Genomic DNA, 27,429 nt, shown 5'->3' on the forward strand with positions numbered 1-27,429 from the left:
AGATAGATGGCAGACAACAGCAGGAGTGGTGTCTTCATTTGCATACTGATTGAAATGCTAAGTGAAACCAAACAGAACCATTCCTAAAATATTTGTTTTACTACAATATGAATCCAATTTTTTATTTTTTCCTTTATACATGTTTTATCTTTTGATACATTTCCTTTTTTATACTGTGTAGCATTTCCGTATTTTATTTTGGCTTTTCAATTTCACTTTCTGTTTCAAAACTGGCATTTCATGGCATCATTTTCTTTTCATTTTGACAGCCTAGTTTACCTTGTAAAATTGTTTTTTATCTGTTTTTTCTCTTTCACTTTTCTGCAGCTTGAATGTTTTTAGACAGCACATTGCCTTACATACATTTCATGTCAATCATGCTAATCTTGGAAAACTTATGGGACTATTTTATGTACGCGATTCTAAAAAATGTGTGAGTTTGGCTCCATTTCTCTCCATATGCGACTTTGGATGGAAATCTTGCATGATTACTGTATACCAACATATAGCGTTGGTATGTGGGCGGCTCTGGAGAGCAGTGCCAGGTGAACTGGAACTTGTTGCCTAATCGCTCTTTCCTTTTTAATGCAGTGGATCAGACACACAGTGGAAGCACCAACCTGTTTGAGCTGAACTTTTGTACCTGGATGATATTGCGCATTAGAGGCAGTCAGAAGTGCATGGGAGAAGAATTATTTACTGTTTTGAAATATGTATCTGGAGAAAGTGTGAATAAAGAAACCATTATCTGCTCTGTCATGCCTGTGTTTACTTTGAACCCACTGTGGCAGCAAGACCTGCAAGTACATTACGTACAGAGACTTCTTAAACTTAAATTAAGAGTACTTTTGAATTTTTCAGGTAAGGGATTAATGCAGAATTAGAAGAATGAAAATATGTCAGCTTTAAAACTTTTCTGTCATGATTGAGGTTTTTTGCCACCTCTCAAGGTCCAAGGGCATAAGTTTTGTCCCCACCAGCCTTGTGCCATTCTGGACATCCCCATCCTACCATTGCACATTCTTTTGGCTCAGTAAACCATTTAAAGTGATTCTGGTCCCTGGTTTGTGTCTGCAAGTTAAGGCCATTGCTTAATATTTTCATCCATTCAGCTTGAAATGTGATATTTTAAATGTGAGAACTAAAAGCCCTGAACAAACTGTGGAATATAAGTCATAACTGTGCCTTTTAAAATGACTAGAATGACAGTCTGACTTCAACAATTGCCACAAAGACATTTCAATTCCTCCCAGACACAGTTTCAACAACAGCAGTATCAGTGGGGATTATGGGATATGGAGAAAGTGCAACCATTTATGGTATTTTATGTCATTTTTATGATTTATGATGGCTACATTGGTATGCCATTATAAAAAAACAAAACACAATTACACCGATAAGGTCCTAATATCTTTTGTTGGAATGCAAATTAAATAAACTCACTCACCCCAACTCGGTGTGTTAAATCAAACTTAATGTGATTTACACCACTTTCATCACTAGGGATGAACCACTTAGCATATGTCACATAATGGAGTCAAATTAAACAAAATGAATAAAAAAATAATATTCTGATTTAGACATTTTGCTGACCCCGTCTCTTTTGAAAAGGAAACAGACATTTTTATTCAGTGTATTCAGAGTTGTCAATGGATTCAATTACACAGTGTAATTTTAGTTGTATTGTAGTTTGTGCAGAGTCAGTCCAACAGGCTTTTTTCCAATCTTTGAACAGCGCTGAAGCAAATATTGAATGTTATCAGCGGTTACTGAGAGGCAGTGGAGGGTCACGTTTGGCAAGAAATACCATTACATCAGAATTTATAAAATCAAGACTCGACTCAGCAGCCGAACCTCAGATTTTCCTGCAAATAGATAACAGAGGTGGGTCGTTGTAACAATATGAACAGAACACAATAGTACAAATTAAAGCTCTTTAACATGCATTATGAAGTAAATGTACTATGCACAACTTATTATAACAATTACTATAATGACGTTGTCTTTAGGTTCACTATAAGCCTTGCTTTTATTATGCAATTATGCAAATCACAAAGAATGACATTTCCCAGAACAATCATGTCTCCTTTATGGACTAAAAAAAGGAACATGTTTTTTCCTAAGATTAGTTTCTCTTCCGCTCTGACACCAACCCCTGCTGGAGTTACTTTATCCAAGTTAAAATGTCATTCAAACGTTCAAACATTCAAAATGTTATTACTACGCAATGCACTTCATTACAATAGCTTTTGCCTGTTCCTAAATTCAATATAAATTTGCAAAAAAAAATTTATTTACTTGCTGCTTTTGTCGTCATTATTTCCAAAGTGGTGGTATTCTTCTTGACAGAGTTAGGCTTTTACCTTTTGCATTTGGTCTGTTTTTTCATGGATTGTTGGTCTCTTAGTTCCAATTCAGGAAAATCTGATGCTACAGTATATGATAATATACAGTATATACAGTATGTGTATATATATCAAACTTTGCACCACAAAGATGGACACATTTCTACAAGTAGTTTAAAAATGCACACAAGGGTCAACCATTTACTACAACCATTCACCCATCGTTAATCATTATACAATCATTATTTAAGAAGGAGATATACTTTATTAATCCCTCAATGGGGAAATTCTTTTTTCACTCTATTTTTTATTTACATGCATTTTAACCCGGACACACACACATGCAGTACAACGGCATAGACATGCAAATGTGGAGAGAGATGGTGGAGTGATGGGCAGCCAGCCAGACCAGCGCCCATAACTAACAGGAATCAATGTCAGACAACCTTATCACAACACAAGTGTTGACAAAGTGTTCAAAAAGAAACACATTAGCAGTTTCAACTAAACTAAAGCTCCATGTGCTGTCTGTTTAAGTATTGTGACATTTTAACAATTGATTATGTGACTGTAAAAACACTCTAGAAACAAAATAAAGGAGGTCATAAGTCAACAGTTTTCTGATGATGATGAGAAAAAGACTGATATTTCCACCAAAGCAACTTTCAACAGGCTCTTAGTCACTAGTTGGATACATGGTACAAAGCAGTTGGCCCGTGGTAAGATGTAGATCTCTGTAAAGTAAGGGAATGTTTACAGTATGTGTTGGTTGGCAACTGTGCAGTCTCAGTCCAGTTGCGTAACTAAATAAACAAACAAATCATAATCTGTTGTTCCTTATTACCAATAAATGTAGAACTGTTGTATAAAATCAATATCACACTCCAGGTTGTGATGTCGTATCAGCATGTTGTGATTAACTTCCGCACTCTGCCTGTGGTCCTGTGTCTCCGACTAAAACACAGCCATGCTGATAATGAGTACAGCATCACTCCCTTTCATGTGATATTGCTTTAATAACTTTCCTGTTTCAGCATGACAATACCTAGATACACACCATCCAATACATCTGAGAAGATGATAAATGTCCATAGTTTTGGACATATGGATTTAATGTGCAGTGCCCACACACTTTATCTTTATCTGTCCACATAGTTTTAGCCATAAAGTGTCCCTGACACGACTTTTAAATGAGAAACCCAATGCATTGTTTTGCAAATTCAGTTACGCATAGTTAATTAAATGATAACTGACTGATGGGTCAAATGATCCAAACCACAATTAAGCACCAATTATAGCAACCAGAAATTTTCTTTTTCTCTTTCTTTACATGCTTGTATTCAATTTTAACCCTTTAGGTTTGTTGACCTTTTTAAAATGTTAGAGGCCTTTTGTTGGTGCATTTGGACACAGTGTGACTTGTTCTCTCACCTGGCATCCGCTAGTGTTGCCCTGACGATCGCCCACACTGCCACAAAAACAGCTGGAACTCCTATAGATTACACAAAACAAACAATTAGCTGGGCCGATGCCATGTGTTCTGTTTACACAATGCATTACCTGGGTAACACTTGACATTTCACTTATATGTTATTAAAAAAGTAGAGGTGCTAAAGGTACTTGGGTATCAGTCAGGACTCCCTCCATCATCTCCCACTGGTCCTGTATAGATTTCTGACTTGTTGACATGTTATGTGACCCCTCCACTCCTTAGATCTGCAGTACATGCAGTATGACTCACCAATTCTTCTTCAAGTTTTATAAAACTTATTTTTCTGAAAGCTTTTGGAAATTTTTGATATGCTATAATTTGTGCTCATGATCTGGCCTTATTTTCATTTTATCTGCTTTGTCTGGTTTTCATTTGTAAAGCACTTTGTAATGTTGTTAGGAAAGGTGCTATAGGCATAAAGATGATTGTTATTTCATTTCATATTTACAATTCAGAACTTAAAAGTGGCAGAATGAGTTTGTGTTGTGTTATATTCTATCATATTTGAGAGTGAAGTTTTAACACATAGGTTAATTCTGTAGTCAGGTCCAGCTTCTTCCGACTCAGAACCATCCTCAAAACCACCCACTAGAAAGAGTCATTCATGCACTAATATCATCCCGGCTAGACTATTGTTACTGACTCTACATAGGCATTTCTCAGGCTGCCATTTTCTGTTTACAATTAATTTAAAATGCTGCAGCCCGATCCAAAAAAAAGACCATATCACCCATTACTGTTCTCTTTAGGGTTTACTTCTACTGTAACTGTCTACAAATCTCAGTCTCACCCTACATACTGTACATCTCAAACTTCTCACCCCCTACAGGAGCACCAGATCTCTCAGATCGTCCCACCGTTGCATTTATTCATTTTGTTTTTTGTCTTTGTAAAGCACTGTTTGCTTTCTTAAAAAGTGTACAATTCAGAAATTTACTGTAAAACATTACAATGCTTTAGAGCTGGGTACGAGGGTTAAACAGTTATGTTTCAAGTTTATTTCCATTATATTTGAGCTATTCAAGTCCTCAACCAGGCAAAGTGCATTGAACTTTGTAATAAATACCAGAACCAACCCTCCTGAGTTTTTAAGCAGAAGAGAGTTTGTAAAATGGAGACTGTGACCATGCAAGACCGACTTCACTCAGAGGAAACAGGCCCTCCCTCTGTTGGTTCTACTTACCTCATCTATATGGCAGCTTTCTGGCAGTCATCATGAATAATCAGTGGAACAAGTGGATGACAAGCAATCTCCCAACCAACATATTATAGAGATATATATGCTGATTATATTTGATTATTAAATGAACACTGTACAGTTTCTTATCTGAGGCAGAGAGAGTGATGAATGGCAAACGGATGTAAACATAATTTAATGGTGAGCACAGAGCACTGAGAAATGAGTTATACTTTTGTTCAACTTGATTAAAGCTACTGATGGAGCATAAGAACATTTTCATCTATTTTGCTAGCTAGCAGGTGAGAGGATTGGATTTAGTATCCCAGTTTGAGCATTGTTTTTGGGGGGCTTCTGCCACCTTGATGACAACGGAGAAATAATTAATTGAAGGAAGAGGTCTTAGGTTTATTCCAAGTGATAACATACAACATACATTGTCCTTCGGCTTTCAGTTCAGATAAGGAAAATTTCTTAGACAGGGAAAAAATGAAATAACAGAAACCTTAGGAAGAGAAGCAGACGAGGAATGTGAGTCACACATTAAAGTCTAATCTCTCAGACATATCTTTCACCTGCTACAAAATGATTCCTTTCTTATCTCCACATGAATTCACACATCAAGCAAAGATAGTGCAAAAGTCTGTGCTGCAAAAATAATTGAGGCGTCCACGGAGAAAAATAAGAGATGACGATGACAAAAAACTACTAGCAGAGCTATGTATTAGGTGCGGAAAGAAATAGTTTTAGAAAGCTCCATAGGTACACATGAAGACTGGTGTAAGTCATGCCTTCCTTATTTCACTCTTTATAATCTAGTTCAAATATTACTGTCATGTGTTATGTGTCACTGTGAATGTGGTTTAAATCAGACAGGAAGGATGCTTTTCCGGAGCTTATGTGTGTGTAACATGAATAAATGGAAAAGCACTACCTGATTAACTCACAGTACTGTATCTGTTAATAAGTGCCTCCTCGTCACTTCTGTCTGCTAGCAAACAGAAAAAGGTTTAAAGCCTGCTGTGTGATGGGATACACTTCCGACACTGTAAAGAAAAGTGGAGACAGGCAATAAGACGTGAGGCGGCGTCAACACGACTTCAAAGAAAATAGCAGAACATTTCTGTTGGGGGACACAAACCTTTCATCCACTTTTCTGCACAGTCTCACTTACACACCATAAGCAAGAAAAGGACAAAAACTAAAAAATAGTACCACAAAGTCGGTCTTGTATCATCCATATATGGGGTCTCCATGGTGATTAATTTTCTTTAAAAATGCACATGTAGCACTTTGTATGCACCAAACATTGTAATCACTGCTGTGTGATGTATTTTTCCTAAAATTTGCTTTGGTGCGGAAAAAGATTATGCATATAGAATATACTACATTGTATCTTTTACACAGCAATAGTGACTATACAGCAAGTTTGAACTCTGTATTTTCTAAAACCTTCTGCTTCATTTTTGCTGAAGTAATTGGAGCCCTGACTTCGTTCATCCACCACCCAATACCTCTGAGAAAGCCGAAAGCCAACTTATTGCGGCCGAGTGCACTCAGGGAATCGAGGCAAATCTCTGTAGCCAGATTCCAAAATCAGATCGAAATCCTTCCCACAAGAGAGGATCAGATAAATGTCCATAGTTTTGGACATATGGATTGGGGGATTTTTGCTGAAGTAATTGGAGCATTGTTTACAACGGATATATTAGTCATCCTGCACCACGTCATACAGTAGGTGTTATGTAAGATATGAGAAACGCGTGTCTGTTGTTTTTTTGTTTTTTTTAACTCACCCCATCCTATTAGTATGAAGCCCCAGAGGTACTTGGAGTCTGATCGGAAGGCCATGAAGATGAGGCTGTGGAGGTAGAGGCCTTCTACCAGAATCCAGTAGTAGTTGGTGGCCAGAAAATAGATGAAGAGCAGCACTGTCACCTTGCAGCCAATCTGATAACAAAACATTAATACCTTTATCCCTTCTTATTTGTGAGCCTCTGTGTCGATACATTAGTGTCATCACAGTATTTTACACAAACTATTCTTACACCACAGAAGCGACCCTAAGAGAGTCGACGATTACATTTATTACACACTTACACTTATTACATTTTTCAGCACCCTGCTGTATACATTAGCACAACAACGAGGTAAAAGTACACAGCAGTGAAGCTGTAAATACACAGTTCATATTAATAAACACCATAAAATGTGCATATACAGTATATGTGGAGTTGATGGTGAAGATAGCAGAAAACAAATAATAAAATAGAAGCAGTGTGGCTGTAGGTAAATGATAATGACATGTAAAACCAAACCCTGTGTCTATAGATTCACATTCCCAGCAGGTAAACTGGCTTACAGCGCAGCACTGGTACACTTATCCTTTTTGTTACATTGTGCGTTAGGCGCAGTTCTGGCCTCAGTGTGTGGATCCTGATGTGAGTGTGTTATAAATGTTTTTCCTACACTGTTCGGTTCTGATGAGTGCATCATCACCTTTGACTCCACAGATAGAGAATGGTCTGCAGGTTTTCTATCAGACTGACAATGGCTTTTATAATATACTAATATCACATCAAAAAAACTGTAAAGTTGCTAGAATATGAATCTCTTTTGAATGATGTGAGCACCAAAACTGTAATGGTATTTATTGTAATAACTCAGTATGTTTACTCAAATAAAATACCTCAAATGTGTACAATACAACAGTATTTCCATTTTATACAACTTTAGACTCATCATCAGAACTTTTCAGGGGGAAATATTTGTGATATTTTGTGAAATATGTAATTGTGATGTAATTTAGGTTAAGATACACAGTAGTATTTATTGTGTTCTTTTCTTTTTAGTGAATTTGAATTGAATTTTTCTCAAACTGAAGGATTAAGTGTTCTTTCATGGGTTGAGAAAATTGTCCTACTTCTTAAGATAATAAACTGTTTTAAAGGTCCAGTGTGTCAGATTTAATGGAGCTCTATTTAGAGAATAGGGTAGATAAATGAATATTAGTATTACATTAATATTAATGTATAATTACTGTTTAATCGTCTGAAAATAAGAATTCTTGTGTTTTTGTTACCTTACAATGAGCCGTTTATATCTACACCATGGGTCCTCTTTCACAGGGTCTGCCATGTTGAACCAACATGTTTCTACAGTAGCCTGGAATGGACAAACTAAACACTAATTCTAGGAAGGGCTTTTCACATTTTTGCGTTTTCAGCCACGTCAGAGAGAGTGGCGTGAGGGTGTTGCTCTCAACAACTACATCACTAGATCACAAACTTTATTTTTGCTTTGATTTTGGCAACCTCTGTAGACAACAGTGGAAGTGGTTCTACCTCTTTATTTTGTTGAATTTTGTGATCAAATGATCAAATCTGACCCGGGGCAGGCTTTATAGATATAGCCAGTTTTCTCGCTAGTGGTCTTGTTTGCTCTGTTTCATAACCAGTTAACTGTAGTACATTTAAATAAAGGAGCTGCATACTTCTTTGATCTCTGTTGTAATGAGGCTGCTTTATTAATATGAGCCATTTGCAGACAAAGTGCATGAACACAAAGAGTCACAGACACATTATGAATGTGCAAATCTGTAGTCTACTCACATTTTATACTTCACTTTGCCTCTCAGTTTACATCACAATCGATTAATCCGTAAGGTAAACATATCTACAGTGGCTTTGCTGTGTATCCACATTCAATATTTCTTATTCCCACAGTCACAGACAGTGTAAACACAATATATTTTTTATAAATTATGGAGCTAAATCTCCCACACAAAACCGTGTACTGGATCCACATTGTTAAAGTACCCCTCCACGTTTTCTTATTGCTAATTCACTTTTTACCTTCACTGTGCAGGATGATGTATGTGCAGAGTACTACACAGCTAGTTTGGAAACCAATAATGGAACATATACAAGTGTGATGTAGAAACTTGAAACTTTCAACACACACACATAAAAATGGGGGTTTCAGTGATGTAAGAGACTTCTGAGTATTAGTTTGCATATTTATAGATTCTGGAAGTTTTGAATGATTGAGTAGGAGTTAAAATGATTTATAATTTAATTAGGATATTGAACTTTTTTGATTATAACATTTAGTATATTGATCAGAGGTGTGTGAATGTGTCATGTATAGTAGATGCACTTGTGAGAGCCCAGATTAAAAATAGCTTGCATTCAACCATGTGCAAACAGTTACTGACACTTGTTGAGCTGTTAACATGTAGTAACCCCCTTCTGACTGCACTGCTTACTAGGCATAGTCCAAAAAACAAGTCCATTAAAATGAGTATAAATATTAAAAAATGAAAAATATATGTACATTTGTAAAACAGCACCAAGATAAAACCCACTCGATTTAAATCTGTCTCTTGTTTTTAGCACCATCAAGGGCCAAGATTAAACAACATGGTTCAGTGCAAATTAAAATAATTGCTTTCACTCTTTCAGAGTTGCAATCTATTCATGAGTCAAATCAGCTGAATAAAACAAACAATCCTGACATTTAATCCTATTTACGCAATCCCTATGAACTCGACTGAATAAATGATGATTCAAGAATTTCTGATCACTCATTAAAAAAAAAAGAGAGATAGAGTAAAATAATAAAGCTAAATTTAATGTGGTATAATTCTGAGAGTGACTTAAATTGAACTGAATGCAGAAAAAAAAAAGTGGACTTTTTGACTATTCCCGGTCTTATTCAGACTTGTGACTTGCTGGAGCTGAGTCACAGATAAAAACAATTGTTTAACTAAATAAAACAAAAGGACAGCACTTCATAAGTGTACATGACTGTTATTTTAAACGTAAAAGTCCCCATGGGAAATTAATTGTGCAAAGCAAACTGCTGCTTGTGAAGTTTTAATGATGCTAAAAAGTAGCCAACTGTTTTCTTTTCACTCGACTTTTGTGACCCTGCAGATACTTCAATACCTACCCTGGGCAACTTTATATCTTAGTCTGTCAGAGCGTGATCACAGAGGCGTATTTCTTTCCTGGTCAGTCACAGTTCAAAGTGGCTATAATGACACCACATGTAAAATACAAAGGACAAAATGTGTAGTCCTCATTATGTGTAAAAAGGTAAAACTGAAACTTTAAAGTTAAAGTCACAGTTTTAGAACAAAACTCATTCTTTCCTTCCAGGTTAGGAAAGAAACACTTACTGGAAACACCAGGGGGAAACAAGAAGACAACAAGGGGGGAAAACTGCTTCTTGTTTCACATCATGTGTCAGGAAGACAAGCAAACAGATGTCACATCTTACCTACAGCCAGGACTTTATTCTGCTTCAGTGAATGAACGTCTGATAAGTCTGATTCTTGGGGGCTTCAAAAGCAGGTTTCTTTGGCCAAGGCACTCAAATCCATTCCCACCTTATTACACCTGAGTTAAGACTAGAGAAGAAGTAGAACTGTTACTTACATACTGAGACTTGTCCAGCGGAGCCATGCTAACTGTCTGTAAGTTGTCCAGCAGTGCAGAATCAAAGTCCTGCAATCCAGCACTGGAATGGACGACTTTGTCCTTTATAAAGATGCTGACGGCTCGTAACATGAAGGAAACAAACAGGTGCATGTGGATGTAATTTCTGGTGCAGTGAAGACGTCTGTGATGAAAAACAAACAAACAGTATTCATATTATATAAATTGATTATTAACAGCACACAACCCAACAGGCTACAAACAAAGTGTTCAAATTCAGTGGTAGAAGAAGTATTCAGAATCATTTATGGGAGTATTATAGTATAGTCGTATAATACTCTATTATAAGTATTATCAGCAAAATGTACTATTATATATAATGTTTTTGTATTAAAATAGCCTCTTTTCAGCTTTGCAATGATGCATTTTCCAAATAACCCCAAAGGATTATTTATCTAAAGAATTAAGAGAATTTTCTCAGCACATGAAGGAACATGAAGTTTATTGATCAGTGTGATTTTCAAATTACCACTGAATTAAAATCATTCAAAATTGTACCCGTTTAGGCATGATAACATAACAGAATAGTCTTTGACCTGGTATTACATATTATCTGGATATTGCATTATATTTGCTTGGTTGTACTGCTAATGTAACAAGTGTATACATTTGCATTAAATGGACTTAATTACAAATTCAAGTTACTTTATCTACTTAAGTACAGTACTTGAGTAAATGTACTTTTTGTCATGTGGAGGCTGATAAAAGACCAGCTCTTCATCTCAAACACTGCCAGATTGTTTAGTCTCCCTAATGGAAACGCTTCAGGCCGATGCTGTGTTTTTTTTTTTGTGACTTTGCGACTCTGTGTCTAATTGTGATCTCATTTTGCTTCAGGTAAACCTTCTCTGCCATCTTCATGCCATCTCTAGGTTTATTTGTTTACAACTGCATTTCTGGATTCCTGCCATCATCAATCTTGCACCACCTTGCACACCCCCTGCTCTGAATCACCTACTCACCTCACCTGCATAGTCTCCCTTGTGCAAGCAATAAACTGTGCTAAACTGATACGCTCTCTTGGTTCGTGTTTGCATCTTGAGACCAAAATCATCGGCATAACAATTAGTTACATTCCAGCAAGCTCAGGTTGGCTCAAAGGCGGAAAAGTGATGCGACTCTTAGTAGGGAAAAAATACATGGAACTAAAAAGTAAAAGCCTTTAGTTAGGGCGTTTTGATGAGATGGACACTGACTGTAACTTCCAGTTTGATTCAAGCTATAGGCTTTAATCATATCATCCCCTTTCCTCAAGGTTCTACTTTAGGGTAGGCTATCAGAAATACAGCCAACCATTTTTGTACGACAAGTCACTGTACTGTAGGTCCTCAACAAAAGGCAGATGATTCCACAGAATCCTTGTATATTTCTGTAAGCAAAGTGAAACCGTCGACACAGCACAGCCTGTCCTGGATAGACATTTGGTTTACATAACACCATCTCGCTTGTTTCCTGGGCTACATTTGTGCACTTCCGTGGCTTTCACTGACTCTCTAGTGGTCACCAAGAAGCTGTCAATTTGTAAACCATTTCATCGTCGGTATAATGGTCTGGGAGCCACATTGCTGGGCTCTGACGGTGACACATTTGTTATCCTTGCAGAATTTAATAACAGAAGCCAGCAAAGAACACACATAACAACATGTTTTTGTTGTTCTGCAGAAGTAATATAAGGAACGGTAGCTGTGGTTAGATATCAGTGCTCTTCTGCACTGCATGTATAAATACATAGTATGTTATTGTTGTTGCTGCTTATAATTACAGTAAAATAAACTCCCAATTAATAAGTGGCGATGTCAAAAGTATTGTAGTTGGTGACAATGTTTCTGTAGGTAAGGTTAGTTTGCATGTTTGACTAAAATGTGGTTGTTTAACAAACATTGCTGTCGTGTGGGATCTGTGGTATGAACCTTTTCTATTAAAATTTGCAGATATTCTATCCACCCATTTCCTGTAACTGTTATCCATCAGAGCTGCAGGAGGCTGGAGCCAGCCCATAGATGACACTGGATAACAGGCAGGATACACCCTGGACAAGTCGCCAGTTCTTCACAGGGAATCTTCGAACCTGGAGGTGACAGTGCTAACCACTGCAACTTCTGCCTTCCTGCAGATATATATATATAATTTTTCTTTTTTCATTATGTTGTATTTCATATCTTAGATCCCATCGCTAATGAGCTAAGTGGTGACTGTGGACACCTGTAGTAGTAAAAATGAAGCTTTTGTTGTTAACAGTGGAAAGTATCTTTAAAGACATGCAAGCTGCTTCATGAAATCAGTAGTGAATCTTGATGTCTCTTTAAAATGGTATTTCATGTCTGAAGTTGTCCTTTTCAAGGATGCAGCTCTGATCATCCTGTCTTAAATGTTTAATGTTGTTGACTTCCCTTTCCGCTTCCATTTCTCTTCATCAAATCCTGCAACCTACTCTTTTTGTGAAAAGGTATTCCAAACAGTTCTTTGTGTTGTTGTTTTGTTTTTAAATCAAGCGCTCAGTGCTCACTGTGACTGTTTACCTTTGCACAGAAGGTGGGAAAAGATGGGCATCACTGGCCTTGAAATTGCTTGAAAATAAGTTTCATGTGATCTCAAATAGCAGTCATTAGTTTCTTCATAGGTGGTTATTGGGCTGTTGTGCACTCACCAGTCCCTCTCTATAATTGACTCTTTCTGCTCAGGCTCTGCTGAAAATGATATTTTTAAGAGTTTGTAGTCTCTCTCTTCCTGTCACCTGTCTTTCCCTCCCAGGCTCTAAATATTATGGCAGGACCACTTCAGCTAAGTGGGCTTCTGTGTTACAGTCTCAATTGGATAGGGATTTCCAAAAGGTTTTTAAGGTGCTCATGGGATAACTTATGTCTACTGAGTGCCAGTAAAATCATAGACAATTTAAAACTTTAGGCCATGATCTGTGGGAGGAGGCTGTTCGTGGTCCAATTCATTATTTTTTGCATCTCTCTTAGGTGCAAATGGAGTGAGGTTATGCTCCCTTTCAGTATTTAAATTTAAAAATGTACATCATCTTTACTCTTTATTTGCAAAAAAGAATAACTGGGCTGAGCTTTAATCCAGCTGTGTAAAAATAATTAGTTGGTAATTGTTGTACTCAGCCTCACAGCAGCTCAAAAGTTGAACAAACTTAAAAATTTCAATTAAAGCCGATTGTTGTGTTGTGTTCAACACGTTCAACACTTCTGAATACAAGGTAACATACCTTGGTAACACACTGCTGAACATTTATTATGTTATTCTGCCTCCAGTTTCCGCCCACAACTCAAACTGAATCAGTGTTCTCTTGTTGTTTGGATATTACCTTCCTTTACAATAATAGTTTTACAGATCTGTGATTTCCAATAATAGCTTTTTTAGCTATGAGGTTTGCTGAAAGGAAGTATGTAATTTGATTCTATATTAAAGCAGTTGTAAATACTTAAACCCACGTAAATGTTAAATCATTATTCAAATACAGTGGAAACTTCATTATAATTATTGAATTGAGTATTGCATGTTTGTTTGATTTGCTGTGTACTGAGTGTAAAATCTTACAGATTGCAATTTAGGCAAGTAATTCATTGGAACTGTAGCAACCAAATGTTTTCACAAAATTTAAAGGATGTTAAGAATGATTGAGCCATGAAATACAGTGCTAGGGGGTGGTTACATTATTAATTCATTGATTTATTGCGTCCTGTGGTGTTGGTATTTTGGTGCATGTAACATAAAGCTGGTCCCACTCCACATGTCAACAACATGACAACCACATGTCATTAAAATGCACAGCATGGTTAAGATTCAGTGGAGAAGTACATTTGTAAAACATAAAAGAATCGCTGTCCTAATGCTTTAGAAACAATGGATTCAGGCTGAGGGCAGACATCAGACAGGCAGAACCACGCATGCATGATGATACGTTGTTATGGTGCTAGTTATGCATGTAGATATAAAATGCCGTTTTGTATTGTCCTCTTTTAGGAGGGAGCTATGTATGGTTGGCAAAACCTTGGAAGACAATACCAACAATACTTGCAAAACAAAACACCTGATTTCCTGTCTACCGTCTGTATGAATCCATGTGAATGCAGTATAAGCAGTGGTGATTTCGTAACTTTGATGTGATGCACAGTACATACAATATTGCACATACTGTAAAATGTATACATACTTTGAAATATAGATAGTTAGGGAAGGATTGTGGTAACAGAAAATAACTTCAGGTAAGTTGAGCTAAATATGAAATTGAGCTTGGTACATGCCCATCTACCACCACAGCACACCCTTACTTTCTCATTTCCTGCACTGGCACTGAATATTGGAATAAGGATAGAATTCTATGGGGCAATTGGTCTGCATAACCGTTAAAGTATTTTGGTGAGCTGTTCTATTAGGTTTGGATTCATTTGTATTTTTTACTCCCACTTCTGCATTATTTCACTATGAAAGAGAAAAAGAAAAAAGCTGATTATCTTAGCTTACTTTATTTTTCAAGATGTCTATATTGGTGTTAAAGAACTTTCCACAGTTTGATTTTCATTTCAGTTGTGACCAAATCTTTGGGCCGACAGTGTCTCCCAACACCAAACTCATTGTAGTAGAGTACAACACATAGTCCCACATTTGGAGCACAGCAAGATAGTCAGGACACAAATATACAAGCTGAAAAAAAAAGCATGAATCACAAAATGGTCCAAGTGTCACGATGAAAACTGCAGTCCCCAGGAGTTTGTAGACTTTTCAAAACCCTCTGGAAAACTTGAAAAGTGCATACAGTAGCTGTCAAGATTCGAACCTTGTTGTTTTCCAGCAACTCACATTTACAGGATACAAGATAGTGTGTGATGATGGACACAGTAGAGGACCACCTCCTGCAGTTTATGTCTCTGTAAGAGGTTTTTTTTTTTTTGGTGTTAACCTGCAGTTGTATTAAAGTAAAGTGAAGTGAATCCTCTCCTACCTGAAGTATCCAATGATGAAGATGGCCACCAGGAGAGAGCTGAACGACACAGCGTAGCCAATGGTATACATGACATAAAGCCGCTCAAAGAAGTCTTGCTGTGAACATAAAGAGAAAGATTTAATATTCAGTTCAGATTCACAGAAGAACCACATAATGAACTACATTCATGTTTTGGTGGTCTGAATATTTTGTATTTGTGTTTTGACAGGAGAAGAAGGCATGAAAGATGCATTGAATATTAAAGCTGAAACTGTGAAAGTGATGCTGCTATGTAAGCCTAAAACACAACAAAGGTAGATCTATAGTCTAAGTCTTAAATCCCTCATCTCTGACCGATGAAGGACTTTCTAAATCCTGCTTCTTTTCAAGCACTGGTCTGACTCACAGGAGCTGGAAGATTCAGTTGATACCTTGAACAAAAGATGTCTTTCACTTTTTCATTCATTTTTAGACACAGAGTAGGTGGCAAATAGTTCCACAGGTGATATGGTGGCTTAGATGAATAGACTGACTATGAAAAGGTAATTAAATCCAACATTTATACTAATGCACATGTAAATTTAGTCAAGTATATTCATATATGTCAAGCTACAGTAGTTATTCCTTTAGATTGAATCTTTTGTGTGAAAAAGTCAAGTCTTGAAGTTAAAAGCTGAACAAGCCAATTACAAATACAAAATGGCCAAAGTCCCTAGTCCAAGAATTTTTAAGGGGTGAGGTATTCCAATGGGAACATTCAAAATAAAGATTTTTGTACATTTATATGTATATGTACACCATAAGTATAACATAATCAGTCAGTCCCAGAAGCTTTTCAGATGTACCCAACCCATGGTTTCTTTTCAGCTCTATAGCCAAGCTGACAGGCTGTATTCATATAATCTTCACTCATAATGACTTCATGACCTTCTTTAATATTAACAACAGTCCTTTAAAATAGCTGGAATTATTTTATTTTTTTTAAAGCCCACTCTTGATCAAAAGGTTTTTGCCAACTATAAACATATCTAACCTTCCCTTTCTCTCTAAGAACCTTAAGAAATCAAAAACCAATCAGTTGGGTGACTTTCTCCATAAGAACTGTTTTATTTAATAAAATCATAGCACAGAGATAGCTAGTCAAAGTTACAAATTACCTAGTAATTGCATTACATAATGGGTGTATTGGGGTATTACAGAGACTTCAACATCCAACTGACATTAAAGGAATAAAGGATGCACAGTATGATCATTTCTGGCTCTGAAAAAGATGCCAACACCCATTATGCCAAACTCAGGGTTTTGCAGTCTGTTTGCAACATTGTATTATTTCTATAAACCACTGCTTTAATCTGAAAACAACCCTGCTTTTCGTTTCCTAAACTGAAAGTTACATGATGGAGGCTTGTTATGTGGCTCAGAATAGTATAGAGGATAGGTATCAACACCAGCCTTTCCTCCATACTCTGTGTAGTCAAGCCCTCAAGTCAGGGCATTGCTATCCCCAGCAGGCAGCTGTTTTCAGTTTTTTTAAAAAAAAAAGCTCTTATAAACCAGTCATATGTGAATATTGGATGTACATTTGACAAGTTACCAGAAACACAACTCCACATTAATACTAATGTTGCTCTATATCAGAGAGGTGTCAAGCAGGCCACCTTTTGCTAACATACATTATTTGTCATATCACCTTCAGTGTTACTGTGCCTTAACCATCAGTTAACACATGAAAGTTTAAATTTTCAAAAAGCCCACAGATCATCATGGTAGCATGAAAATCTAAACATTTCATCTGTCAGACTCTTTAACACAAGCAAGACTTTTGCTATATATTTCTTACTTGTGAGTAATTTCTTATTCACCTCGTGTATACGAGCTGCTGTGACAAGTGAATTTCCCCGACGTGGGATCTTTAAAGTCTACCATATCTTATTAGTGGGTGTCTACTCTTCTTGACAGAGACTCATTTTACTTCCACTGTTCAGCTTGTTCCTAAGAGCAGAGCTAGTCAATTTTTCGAATTGGATTTCAAATGCTGCTATGTGATTAGAGTCTGGCTCTCTTCATTTTATTTTATGGCTTTATCAACTTCCTGCTGTGATGACCCAATTTACTGTCTGCCTGTTTTTATCTGTCTGGTTGCTTTCTGTGTAGGTGCTTAAGGTAGGTGTGAAAGAGGATCATCAGCACACTGTCAACAGCTAGGGCCTGTGGGTCAGAGGGTTCAAAGACCCTCTTTGAGCTCATTTCTCACTCTTTCTCCTCTCTAAGACACCAGTTTTCTTTTTGGTTTGGTTTGTGTTCAAACCAGACACGGTGAAGCAGCATTTAGCAGTTATGCTGCTCACAACTGGAACAAACTACCAGCAGGACTGAAATCAGCCCCAACTCTTAGCACTTTTAAATCCAGGTTAAAAACTTTTCTCTTTTCACGTGCTTATGGCTGAGCTCTTTTAAAGAATTTTTAATCATAATCCTGTGATTCGTTTAATGTTTTAAATTGTTTTTAAATTTGCTGTTTTAATGATTTTAATTTTTCTGATGTTTTTAATTAAATTTTCTTCTTTTTTTATTCGCGTTAATTATTAATATGCTATTGCTTGTCTTAATGTCCAATGTCTTTCCTTGCCTCTGTAAAGCACTATGAATTGCCTTGTGTACGAATTGTGCTATACAAATAAACTTGCCTTGCCTTGCCTTGCCTTGTGTTGCTTCACTATACAGCATTGCACTCATACACTCCCTCAGTCATGCATCCACCTACACTGCTGACCTTACCAATTACACATGCCACTGTTAGTTTAAGCACGCTTCTTATTTTATTCTTGTCTGTGTGTGTCTCCCTCTTTTGTCGTGGCAGTGTAGGTCAGTTTGTGACAAGCGGGGGATCGTCCATTCAAATTTTGATGTTGCACTAAAGATCACCTTCTAAAAAAAATGTTGAAGAGTTTGAAATTGATCTAGGTGGTGATAGATGGGGTAATGAAAATGTCACTTTCATTTATACTGGGAAATGTAACCTTTGAGCAGCAAAAAGAGTATCTTTTATTTCACTGATCTCATGATAAAGAGCGGAACAGGAGAGGCAAAAGACTGAGATAGAAACGTATGAAAAGCTGGTATACCCCATACCAACTAGGCTGCTTAAAGACATTTTACCTTTTGTTACCTTTTCTTTACTAGATATGATTGATCTGTCTTTATTATCAGGATATGTACCATAGTTTTTTACCCCTCTAGGGTCGTATCAATGGGCCTATGAATTGCTTTTGCAATCATGGGCGATCAAGTGAGTCCAAAACCATCCCTTAGTTATACTGGGACTTTCCATGATACATTAAGCTCTTCTCTCAATCTGTACACAGTCATGTCACATTAATGCTTGTCACTAACTTAGCTTCTTCCCCAGAGTTTTGGGGCTTTCTCATTTTGCCGGTTTCCATGGATTGTAGCTAAATCTGAATCCTGAATCATGGTTGCACCTACTCATGTGGTCCTGTCTGATGCCCTCTACAAATACGGTTGAAATTAATATCATCGTTATTACTATAATTAGTCATGTTGTTATCATAGTTATAGTTGTTGTATCATCATTACTGCTGCTGTGCATTTTGGAATATTGGCTAAAGAGTATTTATTCATTCATAAAGATCGACCTGGTGAGTTATGGCACAAGCCTGTTGCGTGGAAAGATGGTGGTGATAAGTTGCCTGCTCGCCTTGGGAGTTTTTCAGGCAAAGGGTCCTGGCGAGTGCCTGAAAAAGATGTGTGCAATGACTGTTGTGGGGCAGGCCACTTGAAATCAGCCTGCACAATGCTCAAGTCCAGGGCCGGTCCTAGCTATGGGCAATGTGGGCGGTCGCCCAGGGCGCATTCTCCGTGGGGGGCGCACGAACGCCCGAAAAAGCAAAAAACCTCGGTAATTTTCGATACCGCTCATTAAGTTAGCGGAGCGGGCGCCCCGGGAGCGGGGTGTTGACAAGGCAGAGGGGGGCGCACGCATCCCGGGGCGCACGGCGCATCCAGGGGCGCACGGCGCATCCAGGGGCGCACGAGAAAATGTTTCGCCTCGGGGGGGGGGTTCGCCCAGGGCGCAAATGTGGCCAGGACCAGCGCTGCTCAAGTCTAAGAAACAGCATGCAGAGGGTGGGCGTGTAAAACCTGCTGCCTTATCCTGTGAGAATGTGGCAAGGTGGGTACAATAGTAAATCTGGCATTTGGGGCATTCTCAATGAGTCCTGTATACCTTTTGTCAGAGATGGGTTTGTAGCACAGGCTGGTAGCCACATTGGGGTGCATGTTAGTATTTTTTGAGGTACATGTGTTGTCAATGACTTGGCTGGCAGTAATGTTTTAGCTTTTTCCTTTAGGTTCAGAACAGATTAAAGTGCTGGGCACTTCCCCAAAGTTTTCCTTGCATGTGTAGTAACATCTGGAATGAATCAGGTTGAGCCTAAGTGGGCAGAGGTCAAGGTTCGGACTACACATTTCCCTAGCATGTGTCAGTAGCATACGCTAATATGAAGTGCTTAATATGGGTGATGCACCGCCTATCTGTGAGCATTTTTCTGAAATTTCTCCTAAGAATTGTAGATATATAAGATCTGTAGTTCTCAGTGAGATTATGGTACCTACCTACCCCACTAAGCTAGGATATTCCATGTGTATTTGTGCCTAAAAATAACAAGACACCCAGGTTCTGTTCAAATTTTCAAAAGGTCAGCAAGGTCACGATGCCTGATTCTTTGGCGTTGCCTCGTATGGAGGATTGTGTAAATCGGGATGGAGTGTTTATGTGGTGAATTGTGCAGTTTCCTTAGATGATTTAATGGTCTACCATTATTCTTGGTTAATACACATGTCAGTCAGAGTGTCTCTTGCTAGATGTACCCCATTTTGACTAATGTTTACCTGGTGTTAATCCTCTCTCTATGCTGTTTTAAATTTGCTCCCTAGAATAGGTTGGGTGGTTCCTCTGGGGATGGGTGGACTGGCGGGTTGTTAGGGGTTAAGCCTTACCTTGTGTTTATGTTATTGCTATTGGTTCTTAGCTATTATTGAGGGGTGCCTGCCCTCTCCAGCCTGTCTGCCTGTTATGTTTGTGTGGCTGATTTCTGTGTAAGTGCTGGAGGTGGGTGCAGCAGAGGGTCATCAGCAAACTAGCAACATCTGGTGCCAGTGGGCTACAGGATTCAAAAACCCTCTTGGAGCTCCTTGTTGGCTTTCTGTTTTTAGTTAACAGCTAATTTGTGTTGCTGCACCATACAAAAATGCCTCACTCTTCCATCCACCTACACTACACTGCTGACCTTATTGTCAGCAGTGTAGTTCTCTTCTTGGTTTATTCTTTTTTTTTAAATATTGTAAATAAGTTGCTAATTGTGACGAAGTACTAGAGAATAAAAAAGAAAATTTCTCGTGGGCTGGTTCTCCCATGAGAATGCAACATAAATATTAGGTATTTAGAGATGATTACAGGGTAGAAAATAAGAAAAAAAATACTTAATGGTGGAATGTGGTGGTCTTATATAATGCTACGTGGTTTGAACTCTTCTTACAAAAAAGAAATGAAACAGCCTGAGAAGGGAAGGTCACTCTTCAAATTAACTGCTGACAATCCATAGGCATGCAGCCTGTGATGAGTAGATGTCAATGCTTTGTATTAAAGAATGACAAGCAAAAGAAGGTGGAAGCTTCTGTTTTAGAGGACGGTAAGAACCGTTCCTGTGTTACACAGACACATGGTAAAGTGTGAATATATTAACCATCAGCCACCTGATGCACAATGTGTACTTACATAAGATGAAGCACATACATGATTAGGATTTCAAGAGCATCTCGGGCTGTTTAACAATCAGCCTCTACATCAGCTTGCATGTGGATCCTGTGGGATTTATTGCTTTGACAGAGTGGCATAACAATCTGTGTTTACACAGTATGTATGTGAATAATAATTGGATTAGCTAGTAAACACAATCAACTTCTGCATACATATTTTACAGCCATACGTACTCTCCTGCCCTGTGATGAACTAGTGACTTGTCCTCTCGCCCAGTCAGTTGGCTGGGATTGGCTCCAGCCCCCCAGGACCCTGATAAAGATAGGCGGACTACAGAAAATGGATGGATGATAGGACTTACTCTCCCTTCCTCATCACTGGGCTGAAGGAAGCGCAGACACTCTGAGTAATTGGTCCATGTTTTGTTCCAGCGGTCGACAAACACCCAGGAACCATTGACGTCACACTTCCTGTAAGCGTGTCCTGTAAACGCATACATAACATTATTTTGGATATTAACAACACTTCATGCAGATGCATGTTGATACCTTTGATATATATATTATATATCCTGCGGTAAACCTATACATGAATTAATTACTTTGGCTAATTAGACCTCTTTTCAGGACTGTGTGGGTGTGTTTACTCATGTCTCTGTGATTTTCCAGATAACTTGGTTGCACCTTTATCATCCTTGTAGACCCTTTTCACAGAAGCTATTTTGACATATCAGAGAAAGAAAGCACAGGTATAAATGGCGTTGTCCAAAGCAGGCTCTTTGGCTTACTGGGATACAGTGTTGTAAGTGGCCAGTAGACCAGATGCTGCATCAATAAAAACAAATTTGGTATTTAAGAGAGTTAGAGAAGTCCATTGACCTCACATAATTCCCATCAAAGCTAAACTCATTTACACCCTAAGCAGAGGTCTAATCAGCCAGAATGATTGAAAAATAATACCTGTGTGACTATAGCAAAGCATAACATGCTTAAAAATGTACAGCATAGAAAAATGTTTTGATTTTAAATAGAGAAGTCATGCTGAAAAATACTTATGACAATAAATCAAAAGCATACATAGCCTGAGTTTATCGCTACATTTAAAGTTGCTGATAAAGTTAAAGTTAAAGATAAAGTTGCTGTGCTATTGGTGGTATTACATCTTCAAAAGCTGTTAACCTTTGTGATTGAAGTCATAGATGTAAGATGGGCAGGGAACTTTGGTAACCAGCCCAGGGGAGCCATGGGGCCAACAAATAAGACCGTCCCAGTCTGGAGGGCACGTCTCATCTACAGCAAAAAGAGGAAGAGGAAGTCAATATTGTCATCCGGTACCTGGTCAATGAGCTTATTTTTTCTGCATGGTTGACCTCTTGCCATCAGTATTTACACAGCAGAGGAAACCCACCCAGGTGGATCCCTCATGAGCTGTTTGAAGGTTTGGTGAACTGTAATTAAAGCGACCTTTCGGGTGGTTAAACACTCTGGTTACACAGACCTGGACTCACCTTTGACAACCAAGGACACAAAGTAATAGCTATAATGCATGCCTGTCTGTACTTTGTGGATAATTACAGGGTGCTAGAGGTTAGAAAAAAACAAACTTTTTTTTTTTTCTAAACTTCTGTACAGGATGTGCAAAACTTTACAGACCCCATAATGATGCTGTTTTTTTTTGTTTTTTTTTACCTTTTCAGATTTTTCTTTTATTGTAGGCACAATTTGCAGAATGTAGAAACGCCATGGACCTTTCTTTTCATGTCACTTTCTACATTTTTGAGGAAAATATTGTCATTTTTACTTCATAACATTTATCATAACAGCTTTAGTTATGAGTTAATTTACAAATTCAGATTTTTGATCATGAAGAGCTCATAAAATATGATGTGTTAGCATAAATTAGGATACTCAGCAAGTTGAAACAATTAATCAATTAGTTGAAATAACAGAAAATAAACTACAATTACTTCGATAACAGTTTCAGTTATTTTTCACACAAATATTTTATAGTTCTAGCCTCACCAATGTGAGCATTTGCTTCTCTTTGTTTTAATATTTTTAATAATTTTGAGGTTTGAACTGTTGGTTGGACTCACTCTCTTTTTTTAGGATTAATTTACAAACAAAACAATCAGTTGATCAGAAAAATAACTAGTAGACTATTGCTCTATCTCCTCAATTATAACAGTATAATCCTGCTTTTACATTAATGCATTATGTCATAATAATCCCTGGATCTTAACGTGGCATGGCAAGCTCTCCCAGTATGACTTATCATTTTAATCTGGCCTGGGAATTTGTTATTTTTACTTTCTATGCAGGACTACTTGTCATAGAATAGTAAATCTGAAAACATCCTCCACCACGAGTGTAGAGGTTTGAAATGCTTGAGAACTTTCGATGGCTTACTCTGTCGTCCTTTTCTAGCAGAAGTTACATTCCACAGGCAGTGTCTGTAGCTTGCCCAGTTGTAGAGTTCAGGAAAAAATCCACTTCAGAAACATTTTTTGTAATAAAGAAGAATATAAACTTCTCTATTTTATTACTCCGTTTCAAGGTTAAGGTTTCACTGAGATACAAATCAATGTGGCTGGCTAACACATTTGTTGTACAGTAACTAAAAGAAGAAAAAGGAGCAGGTAAGAAAACCTCTCAAGCACTGACTGCTCGCAACAACAACAAAAAACACAGAGTCTCAGAAGCACACATGCGGTCTTCAAGGCGAAGTATGCCTTTTTATCAAGTATATTAAAAACATGAATTCTAGTACTCTTTAACGTTTTTAACCATTACATCAACTTCTAAATGAAATTCACATCATTGACTCATCTCCTCTCTGCTCTGACCACAAAATAAGTGACTATACTTTTAAAAGCAAAACATTTTAAAGTGCAACTTTGAGAAGCAGTGCTCTTACAATTCAATCAAGTCACATCATGTATCTTACATCACCACTGAACTAAGTCAATCTGGCTACTTTTAAAAGTAATAATTGGTCAGCGTCTGGATGCTGCTGTGATAATTTTAGGCTGTGTTGTAAAGGTTTCACATCAAAAACAGTTAAGGAAAGTAATTGCACTTTAATTTGTTGCAATCTTCTCGAACAGAAAGTGTACACCAGGCCGCATCACACTTCTTTTAGTCAACTGGTCGACCCTGACAAAGACTGTCCAAAATTAGTTGAGTGATATCAAGAAGGCAGGCCAGCCCTCTGAAGCTTTGGATTTAGGAACAGCAGGTCAATGCTTGTAGTGCTGTTGTTAGTGCATATACCTGTGGACCCAGGGTCAATGTTGGAGAGGTTCTGGTAGCACTGCAGTTTGATTTCATAAAGGATGTACATCTGCTCCTGTGCAGAGAGAGGACCATCAAACCCCATCTGTTGAGCACAACAAACAAGAGCAGATCTTTGACTCTGTGTCTACATCTGGTCATGTCAACATTTGAGGCATCATACCATACAACAGCAGATTGTATCTGCTGTTGGTCAGGCCAACATATGTGACTACCAAGAGGAGGAAATCACAAAAAAACAACAACAGAAGCAGAGAAAAACATATCGCACATTTTCTATTTGAATGTGCTTTTCATCTATCAGATAATGTTTGATTTAGCTCTAGATATAATGTTGGTATATTTTTCCATTACAAAGGATAATGTCTTGTTGTATGACCATTATTTATTTTGTTAGGTAAATCTGAGGGTGGCTAAAGCCACATACTATTACGTTGTTGACACAAATTCTGATTGTACTAACAATATTATTACAGTATATACGCAGAGACGTGTTGATCAACAGTTTGTTTTAGTTTTTTTTTACATAAGCTCTATTCAAAGTCTTTCCAGTAAATATCATCTGTATTCGAGCTTGGACAAAATTGCTTTTTCTACAAGGTGGATCCATTCATTGCTATGTCATCGCTCTTCAAAAGGATTTTCGTAATTCACAGACTTTGTGTGATTGAGTGATGTAACTGCTGATGTAACTGATGTAAGTTTTTGTTGCTCATCCAAGAGATTTCAACCCTTGGTGGAGTGTCTTAGGAATTCAAAATTTGATTGTTTACAACTTGATTTCCTGCAAGACTCATATCTGTCACCATGGAGTCGTTAACGTCACTTGATTCAAAGTGTGACTTGCAAATTTAAACTGTGCCCAAAACAACTCCATCCGTCAAAACAGCTGACACATAGCTGGAAAGAGGAGTGGGGGAGAAAGGGCATTTGTTCGCATGTCCTGAAGAACCCTTTTTTATATTTGCAGGATTTACTTTATTCTGAACAAATCTGTTTATTCGCTTGCCAGAATATTACATATAAAAGATTATGAATCATTATAACTCTTAGCAACAGTAAGATCTGCCTTCATCTCAATGCATTCACATTTTTTCAGTAAAGTCTATTTATTGAAAACAGTTATGAAAACCTTCAACTGTGGAGGATTTAGAGACTTTTAGAATTGAACGTTTGTTATTAAGCTTATTATTATCTAAAGCAGCAATGGAAGACTCAACGATTATTTGGGTTTCCCATATATCTCTTCTTTTTATCCAAATAAAAAAATTAAATGGGAAAAGAAAAGAAAAGAAAAGGCAATACTATAAATCACTGAGAGGCATCATGTGGTGGTAACTACTTAACTGATAAAATCCAGAAAAATCTGTCGAATGCCTGGAGTCAGTTCAAGCTGTGATACTAAATTCACAAGTCTCCTTGTGGCCACAAATATAAAAAGGGAGCATGTGCCACCCTCAGATCCATAATCACGGGTCAATTAAATGATGTAACATGTTAACAAAGGAAGTTGTTTTCCAGTTATTTCCACATTCAGACATTGTTAAAGTCTTTGCCTCATCATGTGTACTTACAGACAGCGATTATTCCGCTAACATGCATACTTGTGCTGAACATTTTAATAAAGACATCATTATAAATTAATGTCTTCATATAACCTGTTGGCCTGCAGAGAAGAGTAATATTTTATTTACAGTGCCAGGTCAAGTTCATGGAACCATGTAAAATGTGAATTAGGTAAAGCTGGCATACTCAATGTATTATTAAATGTTCTCTGTCATTGTTAAGATGTATATAGGACATGCTCAATGGAAGATGTTTACTGTTAAAGTCTTTTTCCAGTAAACCACTTTCAATAATGTCTTCATGCTCCATAGAGAGTGGAATTGTTGGCAGAAAATATTAAACTGGAAAAGAATCAGGAGTGAAGTCATACAGCGATGAAAGGCAAGTTTATTTACAGTGAGCCATGGCATGTGCAGCAAGTGGCTGTGCAGCAAATGTGGATGTGCCAAAATAGCAGTTCTTTGAACAGCCACTCCTAGCTATAGAACAAGACACTCTCCCATAATGTCCAACTTCACAGTAGGTACACATGTTTACACCTTGGTACAAAAAATCGTTTCGGTCTGTTAAGCAAATTTTTGTGTTCATGACAACTGTTCTGATGGAATCAATGATGATTTTTTTTTTTTATAAAACTGACCTATTAAAATTATGAAGGCTTACATTTATGCATAATTAACAGCATTGCTGCTTTGATTGGCAGGTATGTCGGTGCTATTACAGATGGCTTGTTTGAGCAACCAGGCGTCACTCAGTCTGCCTCAGCCACCACACTCTTCTGATCTTCACAATGGCTCTTTGGGAATGTATGGGGAACGTTACAGGTATCATTTCAAAGCATGTCTTACGTAGCACTAATAAATAAATACATAATGCTTGCTAATAACCATTTCAGGTTATGGTTGTTTTAGGTTTAGGCACCAGAACTACTTGTTTTTGAACCCTAGTCTCAAGTGTTTGACCTGTCCATTCTCCCTGACATCCTTCCTGCACAGATTGTGTCACTCTTTGTACTACATTTGCTGTTTGCTCCTTTCATTATGGCCTCCTGCAAGTACTGCACCTTCATGTACTTTTCACACCTCGGGGAGAAAAAACATGCTGGCAAGGTGTCTCTCCTTATCAAAGACAGTGGCCACTTTTGATTTCTTGGTTTTAACCTATTGACATGATAATATTGATAATTTCACTAAAAATGGCAACATTATTTACAGCATTATTTTAACTGATTGCACAATGCCTACAGTATGTGTGCATCCAATGAACTCTAATGATTATTTTACACTGATGTTATATTAGGGCCAAGTAATTGTGGGTCAAACTCTATTTGCTCACTTCAC

General features: G+C 37.6%; 1 protein-coding gene across 3 annotated transcripts in view; it reads right to left on the reverse strand.

Moving 5' to 3' along the window:
* The window catches only part of pth2ra (parathyroid hormone 2 receptor a), a 69,619-nt gene that overhangs the window by 17,956 nt on the left and 24,234 nt on the right, over positions 1 to 27,429 (reverse strand). For all 3 annotated transcript variants that reach the window (XM_027290789.1, XM_027290788.1, XM_027290787.1), the window contains exons 2-8: positions 24,503 to 24,608; positions 22,409 to 22,519; positions 21,592 to 21,713; positions 15,470 to 15,567; positions 10,456 to 10,639; positions 6,811 to 6,964; positions 3,777 to 3,837 (exon numbers count right to left, since the gene is read on the reverse strand). In XM_027290789.1, the coding sequence (XP_027146590.1) occupies positions 3,777 to 3,837; positions 6,811 to 6,964; positions 10,456 to 10,639; positions 15,470 to 15,567; positions 21,592 to 21,713; positions 22,409 to 22,519; positions 24,503 to 24,608 (836 nt within the window). The remainder of the gene's footprint in view (positions 1 to 3,776; positions 3,838 to 6,810; positions 6,965 to 10,455; positions 10,640 to 15,469; positions 15,568 to 21,591; positions 21,714 to 22,408; positions 22,520 to 24,502; positions 24,609 to 27,429) is intronic.

The sequence above is a fragment of the Larimichthys crocea genome, chromosome XVIII (assembly GCF_000972845.2).
Source record: "Larimichthys crocea isolate SSNF chromosome XVIII, L_crocea_2.0, whole genome shotgun sequence".
Lineage (NCBI taxonomy): Eukaryota > Metazoa > Chordata > Actinopteri > Sciaenidae > Larimichthys > Larimichthys crocea.